At 42.7% G+C, this 12737-nt stretch overlaps 1 protein-coding gene across 2 annotated transcripts in view; it reads right to left on the bottom strand.

Moving 5' to 3' along the window:
* Positions 1 to 12737, bottom strand: part of atr (ATR checkpoint kinase) — an 84402-nt gene that overhangs the window by 49924 nt on the left and 21741 nt on the right. For both annotated transcript variants that reach the window (XM_085989888.1, XM_085989889.1), the window contains exons 12-17: positions 11941 to 12041; positions 10417 to 10588; positions 4525 to 4695; positions 3124 to 3318; positions 2335 to 2520; positions 9 to 101 (exon numbers count right to left, since the gene is read on the bottom strand). In XM_085989888.1, the coding sequence (XP_085846014.1) occupies positions 9 to 101; positions 2335 to 2520; positions 3124 to 3318; positions 4525 to 4695; positions 10417 to 10588; positions 11941 to 12041 (918 nt within the window). The remainder of the gene's footprint in view (positions 1 to 8; positions 102 to 2334; positions 2521 to 3123; positions 3319 to 4524; positions 4696 to 10416; positions 10589 to 11940; positions 12042 to 12737) is intronic.

The raw sequence follows: 12737 nt of genomic DNA, 5'->3' as shown, positions 1-12737 counted from the left end.
TTACCTACCATCTTTTTATCATTCATTCCAACACTGGAACTCAGTAAATGCATATTAAAAAAGGCCAGAATCCCCAACAATTTAGGCTGCAAGTAGTCTGCCTAGAAAAAAAGATTTTAGAAAAACATAAAGAACAGATTCTGAATGTGTTTTAACTCCAGGTGAAGTATGTGTTGAATATCGACTTAACTAAGATTTGTTACTTTATATTACTTTGTTTTTAACTTCAAATACTGACAACGGAACAGTCAAGACTCACTACTTTATAACAGCAGCTCACTGGCACAATGGGCTCGAGTACATGACACCTAATACTTTGGATTGTATTCTCAGCCTTGCTCCTTAGGTTCCCTATACGGTCAACTAATGCAAAGTAGGTACGGATAGATAGGTGAGGCTCTTCTCCAAAAGTGGGAAAATGTAAGCAGTACTCGCCATTTATAAAGCAGCACTTGTTAGCGTTTGGGAGCTCATTGCTGTCTGCCTTGGCTGAAGACGGCCACATGGTAGTAAAACCATTGTTAAAATTACAATAAAATTAAACACATTTACACAAGCTTACTGAAAATCAGAGAATGATGCAGCATGAAAACGGCCCATTTGGCCCATCAAGCGTGTACTGGTGTTTTTCTCTATGAGTCTAATCCCACTTTCCTGCTCATTTACAATGCCTTTTAATATTCCCCTTTTTCAAATAACTATCTAGTTCCTTTTTTATTATACACTACTTCAACTCAGTTTATGGCAGACAATTACAAATTCTAACCCCTTCTGTCTTAAGAATTTTTTCTAATCTCCCCTTTCATTCTTTTTGTAACTATCGTAAATTTCCCCTTATTCTTGGTAATATCCATGTACCATTGCAATTGCTCTTATATCCTTCCTCAATTTCCTTTCCATTGTTTAGCAGTCTTTAGTACACATCCAATAGTGTCACTTATCCCTTGCAATTCCTCAGCACAATCTAAAGGAATTCTATGTGGATCACTTCTCTACTTAAATCCTTACTGTTCACAACCTCAACATCCTGTTCAACCCTGGTCTGAGCTTCTGATTCCACATCCTCCCCATCACAAATATCACATACTTCCACCTCCACCCCTACTTCAGCCCACCTTCCGCTGAAACCCTCATTAATGCCTTTGTCACTTCCAGACTCGACTATTCGAATGCTCTCAGTCAGTTTCCCATCTTCCTTCAACTTCAGCTTATCCAAAGTTCTGCTGCCCGTATCCTCGCCTGCACCAAGTCCCACTCATCCATCATCCCTGCCCTCGCTGGCCTACATTGGCTCCCAGTCCCCCAAAGCCTCATATCTAGAATTCTTTGTACTTACATGCTTTCATGGCCTTGCCTCTCCCTATCTCTACATCACCCTCAAGCTCTACAACCTCCCTGCAACCAAACTCCATTCCTTTTACTCTGAGCTTTGATACATCCCCACTTTCTTCACCCCGCCGTGCCTTCACTTGCCTCAGGCCCATGCGCTGGAATAGCCTCCCTAAACCCCTCCACCTCCCTCTCCTCTTTTAAGACCCCCCTTAAAACCCACCTCTTTGACCAAGCTTTATAAGTGCAGCTTACTGTAGCACTCTAGTGCTATGATATTGTCTCTAATTAATACCATCACTCCCCTTCCCTTCCTTCATTCCTTATCCCTCCTGTAAGTTTTACACTCGGGTACATTTAATCCCCAATCCTGACCTAGTTGCAACCATGTTTCAGTTACTGCCATTATGTCATGATTTTCTAGTTTAATCAATGACTGTATTTTCCAAATGTTGTTCCTTAGACTGTGCATTTAGTTTGAATTTTCACGGTTAGGCAAATCCTCCTTTCCAAATCAGGTTTTTCTCCTTTTAAAAAATATTTTCTGTTGTTTAACCTCTTTCAACCTTTTTACCTCCTTACTTATTATACACCAAGAGTTTATTTTCCTTCTTCATCTCAGCTCACTCCTGCCTCAGTAGTCATCTTAATGTCCCAGGAATCTGGACCCTTTAGAACACATCTACCTCCCTAATGTAGCAGTTGCTCTTTTAGCTAGCACGTGGCACTGGTAGCAATCCTCAGATTACCACCTTTGAGGTCCTGCTTCGTAATCTACCTAACTCCTAGAATTCTAGGCACAACCTGAATCCTACCAACATAAACCATGACTGCTGGATGCTTTCCATCCTTTTCATAAAGCTTCTGAACCAGCTCCATTAGGTCCCTTACACCGACCGGCACCTGGGAGGCAACACACCTTTTGCCACTCCTATTTTATGGTATAAAACCAGCATATCTACAATAGCGGTCTAAAATAGATATATGCCTGCTACGTTTCCTTACCATTAACTCTGCTGAAGTAATGTCTCTGGGTGCTTGGTATTGATCTTTTCTAGAAGCAGAAGCAGCCAGTATGGCCAGTCCGTTGAAAACCTGCTGATAGTGCTCTCCTATACGCAGCAGTAGTTCATTATGTAACCCCTGAAAATCCTGTCTGAGAAGGCTGCCCAGTTCAAGTTCTGTTTCATTCTAAACACAGAACACAACAACAAGAAGCAGAGAAACAAAAATCCTATCTCATAAACAATACATAATGGGCAGCTTGTATATCCTGTCACTTGAATAAAACTTTTTATTGGTTGGATGGAGAGGGGTACATCATGTCGAAAAATACTAGCAACGCAGATTTAAAAAAGAGAAATGGAAGAAAAGGAAACAAGAAAACACAAATTGAAGGGGGGGGGGGGGGCGGGTGTTTCCAAAAGCTCAAAAGGAGATATTGCTCCAGTTACTGATGAACTACAGATGGCTCGCAATTATATTTTAACAGTCTCCAGGGAAGACGCTGGATGATCTGCATCAGTTCCCGACTCCCAGCAGTGCAGACAGACCTCCCAACTGCACGGCACCAGATAGGTCAATGGGGCATTGAAGCCTGGAAGTTTGCCTGCAGGCAAACACAGGTTATCTGGGATCCACCCTGATGGATCAGGAGACTTGTAGGGTATAAAGTTGATGATTCGTTTCTCGTGTGAATTTTTTTTGTTAACCCTTTTTTCATGAGTCGGTTTGAAGAAATGATTTTTTAGCTTGCAAAGCCCTTGTTACTTAATACAAAAATACTTGTTTTACCTGTAGATAATGGAGGCCACGCTCAAGTTCATCCTTTGAGCAGGAGCAAACCAGATGGGAAAAGATGTATTTAAAGTTGTTGATCAGGATCTCGCGGCGATTGACATTCAGCTGCTTTGCTATGGTGCGGATCAGTAATGAAGAAGTAGCACTGGCCTTTGCAGCCAGATATGGCAAGAGAGATTGCAAGGTACGCTGGAAAACAAAATGTAATTTACATCTTGCAGCAGTATAGATTGGAAAAATGCCCTTTTGTCGGTATGAGTGCTATCTTAAGGGAGAGCTATGGTGTCCGGGGCAAGCATAAGGAATTGAAGTTTGGTATAATACCATCTCTCAATTCATTATTAAAGTAACCCTAATTTCCCTGGAATGTCCATACACCTCTGTATTCAACCATTTCAGAGAAATAGATGAACTGAAGTGAGGCAAGGCAAGCTTCCATCCACACTCACAGTAGTCTGAATTGGGTCAAAATTATGCATTTGCAAACAACTCCTAAATGGTTCGATTTAGGTTATGCTTTCCAAAATGATTTTACACTAGACACCACAGTTCATGACTTCCTCTTCCTTACAGAACCCATAACCCATACAGAACAATCTCTGGTCTGTTCCGAGTTAGCAAATCTCAGCCAGGGCAATTGGCCTCAATATCCCAGTCGTTGTGAGTGGAAGGGGGGGGGGGGGCAAATCTGCCAGGGTTCCCATTCATGATCACTATCCGATGGCCACTGCTGTAAAGTGTGAATGTCAAGTGATGGCCTCCATGATCAGGTAGCCTGCCTGCTCTCAATGTACAGACTCACACAAGAGTGTGGAACCGTACGAGGGCGCCATCTTCAGGATGGAGGAAAAACTGCAGTTTATACATCAACAACAAAGAAAATCAAGCATTTGTCAAAACTTAAATTTCCACCATTCATTTTGACAAATCTCAACACAAACGCAACTCTGAAAAAGGCAGGTGAAACTTTATAATTTTACTCTCAAATTCTCGAGATGGATTAAATTGCTCATTCCTTAATATTTTCTTGATTAAATACCGTAAAATGAAATCTTACTACAGGAAACTCTTTTTTTATCCGGGACCGGCGTGGTGCCGGTTGATCAAAAAGTCCGGATTACAGAGAGGTGTACCTACTAAGGTACGAGAGCCCCGTACACGGCCACAGATCCAGGCGTCCCTGTTGCATGACAACAGGTGCAGGAACCCCGGTTACACGGCCACGAATATGAAGTAAAACTTACCTGAACCTAGTCCTGAATTTTGCTGGTTAAGAGAGATTTCCGATTATTTAGGTGCCGGTAAAAAGAGAGTTTCCTGTACATTAAATGCTCTTTCAGTTTGTCCTGTTACAGAAGAACTACCATTTAAAGAAACACAACAATATTTACATACAGTGAGGAAGCGATTCAAATCTGGGAAATCAAACACATGAGCTACTTCAGATAAGATGTCAAGTGTAATCTGCCGCTGATGATCTGCCTCTCGCTGACAGAGTTCTTTACTCTGACCTTCAATACTACTACTGGCTGTCAGCTGTCTTGTATGTAGTGACTCCACCAGGAACTGCAAAATAAACAGCAATATACGATTCATGATAGTAGCTTAAACCACAAATAAGATTGCAAAAGATAACACAGCCGGTCTCTCAAAAAAAACCATGCCAGTATTTAAACTGCACGAATCTGATATACTGGCCACACCGGTGTAATAATCACGTCCAGCATATGCTTGGTTATATCAGTACATAACTTGTACCCTTCCAGGCTTGCAGGTCATAAAAATTTGTACGTCATGTGGCCTCCATAACCAAACTTTACAGTATTTCCTAAAATTTTAAATCAACATAATTCTTGCATTTTATATAGTTTCAGTTTGTCGGGAATGCAATGGCGCAAGATTCACTGTCCAAACGATACCCATTTATACTATTAAAAGTCTTGTGACTGCAAGAAGTGGAATTGTACGAATGAATGTCTGCACAGAACTAAAAGAAAAAAAAGAACTTGCATTTATTTATATAGTGCCTTTCACATTGCCGGATGTCCCAATAGCCAATTAATTACTCTCGAGGTATAGTCACCATGGACCAGTCAGATCTAAACCATCAATTCAATTATAAAAAATTGGCTTTTGCACCAGCCTTGCAATACCTTTTAGTTATTCTTCCTTTACTACACCCACCTGATTTGATGCAAACTTGACATTTAAAAAAATATATAACTTTTCTTTCTCCTCGCCTATGCATATACTAAATTGTAAATATTAATATATTTATATTAACAAAATAGTTACATATTAAAATCAAATTACAACTTTTTGATATTTAGATGTTTGCAATTCTATATATAATAATCATTTATACAAGTCAAAACATGAATAATCAAATATATTCACAATATATTTATATATAATATTTTGGGAATTTATAATGATATATTTAGACATGCGTGACAAACATGAAGCATTTTTGTCTACAATTTTTTTCTTGTTGGTCACAGCACTCAAGAGTTAAACTTGGGTACTGCTAACTTTCTGCAAGATACAAGGTACAGGAAACTTTGGTTTATCTGGAGGTTGTATGTCCGGAAACCTCGATCTACCGGCAGAGATCAGGAGTCGTTCTGTTAGGTTTTTTTTTCTTCTCGTGGCTTTGTTTTCAACAGTCGGGCTCTGGAAAGTCTCTCTGAAGCTGTTGCTAAGCTACAGAGACGCTTCCAAGGTACGGGCCGACTGTTTGAAGCTGTTGCTAAGCAACAGTGTTTGTTGTCAGATACGGAGATGAAAACCTCCGTATGCTTCAACATTAACTTTGTATGTCCAGCAGTTTTGATAGATCGGCAACAGCTCGGTCCCGTCGGTGCCGGATATAACAAAGTTTCCTGTATTCATGCTAGAGTCCAGCATACCAAATGCATTAATATGTGTATGTAGTTTGTTGTTGCTGAACAGTAGGGGGAGGTTAAAATGATAATGGCTGTTGAGTGCCGAGCCATTAGTGTCATTCTGCCCAGTACAGGAATCTTCGCGATATCCAGCACCGACGGGACCGAGCTGCTGCCGATCTATCAAAACTTCCGGATAGACCAGCGCTAATGTTGAAGGATACGGAGGTTTTCATCTCCGTATCTGACAACAAACACTGTTGCTTAGCAACAGCTTGTAAACACTCGGCCTGTACCTTGGAAGCGTCTCTGAAGCTGTTGCTAAGCTACAGAGACGCTTTCCAGAGCCTGTTAAAAAAAAAAAAAATGCTAGAAGAAAAAAAACCTAACCAAAACGGCTGCTGATTTCTGCCGTTAGATCGGGTTTCCGGACATACAACCTCCGGATAAACCAAAGTTTCCTGTAATATCCCTAATAACTGGCTGGACAAAATGTTAGTATCCTGCAACCACACACCAGTCGAAGTAATTGGGACAAACATCCCAAGTGATTTACACTATCATTATCAACAAGCATTTATATTCTGAGGATCCTTGGAAAGTTTCTGTTTTGATTGGCAGCTAGGAGTTCAGAAACTCCTTTGTTCCAGAGGAACTCAGGGTAAATCTTGGCTAAATTACAATCAGAGTGTCAGCCAGTTAGAGGCCATCAGAGGTATGAAACTGATCAGAGGCTTCAAGTTATCATTTCAAAATGTAAGAAGTGAGCTACCATGTTCCAATGATTAATCTTATGTTGCATGTTGATGCAAGAAAAGGGTCTTTATTGTTTTGACATTTCAATTAAAAAGTTTATTCATACTTAAAATATTTCATTTGTACCGAGTACTGTTCATTTATATACTTAGTAGTAAATACATTTGTTTGTTGGTGTATAACCTGAACCACAATTTGACAGTGTATATTCTTGTGTTTTCTGATATATTCCAGTATGCCAGTATACGGTGGCAAATGTTTCATGTTTGACACCTGGGTCTCTCTAAATTTATCTAAATATTGGGAAGTCACGCTGTAGTAGTTAGTAGGGGACACAAGGTCTGATTACAGAGGTGCCTGTTGATGCTGAATATACCTAGCATTAAAACCCAAAAATATAATTGTATAACTGCATATATTTATATGATTACATCTATTTCCAATTTTTAGATATTACATGTAATTAGTTAAATGTACCGCCTGTTATAACCTCTCATGTTGAAGGCTACACACTATAGGAAGGATACTGAGGCTTTAGAGAGTACAACAAAATTCAGTAGGATGCTGCCTGGTATGAGGAAGTACAATTACGAAGAAACACTTGACAAATTGGGTCTTTTTTCATTAGAACATCACAGATTACGGGGCAATGTGACAGAAGTGTTTAAAATTATGAAAAGATGGGACAGGGTTGATAGAAGCAGACAGTTTCCGGTGTTTGAGGTGGTCAAGTACAAGGGGCTATAAATACAAGACTAAATGCAAGAGATTCAGAGCAGAGGGTAGGAGAAGCTTACTTACACAGAGAAGCTGTGGAATTCATTTCCAGGGTTAGTGGCTGAGACAGAAACTACGTCAACATTCAAGATTAGATTGGATAGATGGATGAAGGAAAAGGGGTAGAAAGGACATGGGCAAATGTGATTGGAGCTATTTGCTTGTGTGGAGGGTAAAAGCAGTCATGGACTGGTTGTACTGCGGTGTAACTTCGATGTATTTCTATGTTCATCTATTCTACAACAAATGCCAGAAGCAAAGGAAACACAAATAAACGTATCTGACTCACAGTTACATAAATATATGTAATCAAAGTACTTTACATGCAGTATTTATTTATGTAACGACAAGGCACAAATTTATTTATCCATCTGTAGTCAGCAAGAAGAACACTATGCTCATTATAAATACTAATTAGTAAGCAACACCATGGGAGATCTACTCTTATTTTTAGTAATTTCTCAGCAGTTACTCAACGGCCTGTTCCCGCAAATCAGCGCAATGGTGTCATTCATATCTTTTAAAACTATTTTCTGCTGCTATGTTTTGTTATAATGTACTAGTGTCTGCTAATTGGATGCCTAAACTAACACTTACACTTAAAAAAAAATTGAAAATACATCCACTAAGGAAGGGATATACTGTAGGAAAGAGGGAGAAACAAATACTTAGAGAGACGTGGAGAACAAGAGCACTAGACAGAGAGAGTGTGAGAGTCATATAGAAAAAGTCATAGACAAAAAGACAAGATAAAGTGCGAGAATCATGGAGGCAGGTTAAAAAAAAAGTGAACGAAACAAATGGAAAACAATCAGCAAGACAAAGAGGAAGATACTGAATTAGAGACAGTTACAGGGAGAGATTTTTTTTAAAAGTTTTGACAATGAGCTATATATCACAGTCAACAGGTAATATCTTTATTTTTACGTTTTGCAAAAAAAAAGATCTTTTCCTCTAGAATAAAAATTGGGAGTGAGCCTTGGCTCAGTGGTAGCATTCCTGCCTCGGAGTCAGAAGATTATGGGTTTGAGCCCACTCCAGACAGCCCCAGCATGCACAGATGAGTGTTCCGGTCTGTGAACACTGGGTTAACATCCAATGGGGTACTCCGTTTGAGTGGAGTGGTGACCCCCGCCCCCACCATTGCATCTAACCAGTCTCCCTAGTCAGACTAAATGAACTGGCTACATAAAAAGGGTTCTTTGTTACGGAAACAACCTAGAGCATAATACAGATGTAAAAGCAGTGGAAGAAATGGGTTGCCTCATGCGCGGATGAGCAGAGACAAGAATAAGATAATAAAAATGATTTAAATAATCTTTACTATTTAAACTGAAGTACCCTACAATTAAATGTTGTGTGTGAAAGCCCTAAATAAAAGACATGAGTATTTGCTTCCAACATTCTGTGAGCCTGTTACTGTAAGTTTTACAATTTAAAATTGACACAAACTACCTCCACAGATAAGCCATCAGATTTCTAGTGGATATAGGGGGCATTCTTGACAATGAAATGCTGATAAAGGAATCATGACTACTTACACAGAAACAAAAAAAAACTGAAAGTCTTAGGCCTAGAAATTAGGTATGGCCCCGCCAGCTCAGTTGCGCCTAAAAGTTTGCGCAGCGCCCGGAGCCCGTTGCGCCCGCCAGAAATTCACTTTTAGCGCCCCAAGTCGGAACCGGGCGCTGTTCCAGGGTGTGCCTGCCTCCGCTTGGGGCGCTGAAAGTGAATTTCAGCGCTCCAGCTGCCGCTGCGCCACCCGATGCGGTGCGGCAGGCTGGGGTACTGCAGGCCTCCTCCTTCTCTTAAGGAGGAGCTGCCTGCAGCCGTGAGATCGCCGCTGGATTCTGCCGGCAAATGAGCCCGGCACCACGGAGAAGTGCCGGGCTCGCGGGAATCAGCCACCAATGCCGCGGGGGGGGGGGTGTAGGAGGCCGGGGAGGGAGGTGCGGGCAGGCGGCCGCCGAAAAAGTGGCCGGCCGCACCTCCACCTTTATGCGCCCCACTAACGCTGCATGAAGGCCGTGTTTCACGAACGTTGTTTGCGGCCGCTGCGGAAGAGGCGGCTGCAACTGAATATGGGCGTTGGGCCGGCATCGGGGCGGAACCGGGGTGCTGCGCACACCGATGACGTCATCGGTGCCGGCGCAGCGCTACCGGCTACCGCCGCCATTAACGCTGCACTCAATTTCCGCGCTACCAACCCGCCGGCGCAGAAGACCTCTTTAGGCGCTAAGTGGGCGCAAGGCCCACTGAATTTCTAGGCCTTAATTTTTTTAATTTTATTTGCTTTTTGAACTAATTTGGGATCATTCCCTGATCCATTTAGTTCCATCTCGCTCAACTGTGTGTCCGGGAGAACTGGAGTGAGAGACACCACAGTGAGCCTGTCTTATCTTTAGCTTGAAAGCTTGTTTAAAGCATAGGTTTTTAAACTGGGAACTCTTCTGTCCAGCCATCATCAGCTATCTGGATTTTTCTTTATTTGTTCACTTACTAACACGTTATTTCTGTTGCTGCTCCTAATAAAATACATTTTCTGCTACAAGAGCACTTCTTTCCCTTGGTTAACTACTTTATCTTTCAGAATTAAGGTCAGGGGTGTGTCCTAAGGAGTGGCTTAATAATTGCAGCCATCACCCACACATCAAAGTTTGAAAACGACTGGTTTACAGTGGGGTTCCTGACAAAGAATGGCTAATAGATACAACATTGTACAGGAAACAAAGTGAATACCACACAGTCAACACGGTATAAGTATATCAGCTGCACTAAGTCTCAAATCGTTATAGCTGTAGAGCTGCGACAGCAAAATACCTCAAGGATCACAACCTCTCAAGTATCAAGAGCAGTTCCTCAGTCTCACCTGGCATATGGGTTTCTTGTACTGGCTGAAGAAGGCTTGCAGCTTCATACCTTTGGCTGCTGCGAGTGCTCTGATCTCTGTGTAAGCAGCACCAGCAACAAATGTGAACTTGGACAGTAAACAGTGACACAGGTGTAAAAGGGCAATCGGGACCAGGTCTCCTCTGGCGGCTCTGGTTTAGAACATTAAAAAGGAAAGAAACAGTATTTTCTGATATATGTAAATGCCTTAAATATTGCTAAAGGTCTATGCATATAACTGGAGTAAAAAGCACCTTAACAAACGAGGATGGATTTACACTCTAGCTACTGATCAGTGACTGGCAACTACACTAAGTTCCAGGCAGACAGAACCCAGTTTACATTATTAACTTTTCTCTGACTGGAACTTTAAGAGCTGGATTCTCCGCCCGTTGGCAACATTGCGGCTCGCTGGGACTTCCGCCATCTGCTTGAAGGCAGACCACGAATGCAACAACATGTTTGTAGTGCAATAACATTGTGCCATGGCATCGTAGAATCGCCTTTGAGCCCGCAATCCTCCACACGCCAAGTTGCTGAGTTTGGTCGGATTGGTAGGGAGACACGTAGAGAGCAGAAGCGAAGTAGTTCCTCAGAGAGAGGGACACCACATCAGTGGGAAACCACCCTGGGTCAATACTGGGAGCAACCTGCTGCCCTACCCTCGCTGGTGCCAGGGAAGACATAACAACAAGAAGATAACATTTTGAAATAGGAGATGGGGAATACATATACACACACACTATATATTGTGGCGGTACCACTGGTTGTCCCTTACATTGAGACACATAATTCCCTTTAACTTACCTTTTGGGGCCGTTGCCCTTTTAACTTACCTGTTGGGGCCATTGCCCCTTTAAGACGCGCCCTAGCGCGCTGACGTCACGTCACGTACAACGTGATGTGCGTGCGCCGGCACAGCCCGGCCTAGCGTCTTCGGCCTCAGCGGCCAGCCGACGGGAGCGACGCGATCTTCCGCTCCCGCGGCAAGCACCGGCACAGCCCGGCCTCCCGACTTCGGCCTCAACGACCAGCGACGCACATCACGTGACGCCCTAAGCGCGGGAAACGCGAGCAACGTGATGACGTCACAACACAAACGCGATGACGTCATCACGCTCCCCACAGGACTGCGAACTCAGTCCTCGTGGAGTCCCCGCTGGGACAAGACCTACACCACGGTGCTCCTACAGTCAGCCATCTTACCTGCTATCTTACCTGCTGTAATTAGCCTGTTCCTGTAAATAAACAACTTGTTAATAGTTCGTCGAAGTCAAACTCTCTTATTTAGTGGCGATCTACACGAACCGCTACAATATAAAGATATATATAATGTGTGCATATGTCAAATATTGAAACCAGCACTATCTATCTATATATCTATCTATAGTTACATAGTTCTGGTTTCAATATTTGTACCTTTAATTATTCGGCCAAAATTACAGCAGCATTTTTCTGCAGCTAAGTAAAACTTTACATGAAAGTTCTGGGATTTATTACTTACCTTCCAATTTCTCTGGTTGTAAGTATTAGCGTATCTTTTAGCTCGTTGTTTCTTGAAATCTTAGCATTTGCATATGCCTCCTTCAGTTTAGAAACAAGCAGCTAAAATGAAATTTAAAAAAAATCAATACAAAGGATCATTTTATTAAATCATCATAATTCTATATTAAATGGCATCACAGGTATTTAAGTAGCCAGCGACTCTACGAGTAAACACGCCACTGATGTTACAAATGAACATAGTGAAGCAATTCATTGTTCTGTTAGAATGGAGATGTACATCCATAAGCTATAATGCTTCTGGTAAATACTTAATACCTAGAACTTGATACTGGTTAGTAGAAAACACAATGGGGGAGAAATTGGGTGAGTAGCGCCACCTGTTAGCGCCTAAAGAGGCAGTCAGTGGCTGTAGCGCCACTGGCTGCGTCTCCCGCGATATTCAGTAGGGGCGCTAATGGTGGCGTTAGGCATTTGCGCTGCGCCGCCACCGATGACATCATCGGTGTGCGCAGTGCCCCATTCGTGCCCCGTTCGCGATATTTGGTAGCAAACGCCGCAGTTGCACCGTTCGCTACCCGCGCCCAGTTCACGGGGCCTTACTGTGCCGGCAGCGGCGCAAGTTAAGGTGGAGGTGCAGGGCGGCTGCTTTTTCGGCGGCCGCCTGCCAGCACTTCCGTCCCCGGCCTCCCAACCCCCCCGCCCCGCGGCATTGCTGGCTGTTTCCCGAGAGCCCGGCACTTCTCCTTGGTGCCGGGCTAATTTGCCGGCACTCGCGAGCGGGGATCGCGCTGTTGC

This window comes from Somniosus microcephalus, chromosome 6, assembly GCF_052327205.1.
Source record: "Somniosus microcephalus isolate GS21.2 chromosome 6, FLI_Smic_1.0, whole genome shotgun sequence".
In the NCBI taxonomy this organism is placed as follows: domain Eukaryota; kingdom Metazoa; phylum Chordata; class Chondrichthyes; order Squaliformes; family Somniosidae; genus Somniosus; species Somniosus microcephalus.
Note: the sequence above shows the minus strand (reverse complement) of the source record. Positions and strands in the feature narration are given on the sequence as shown.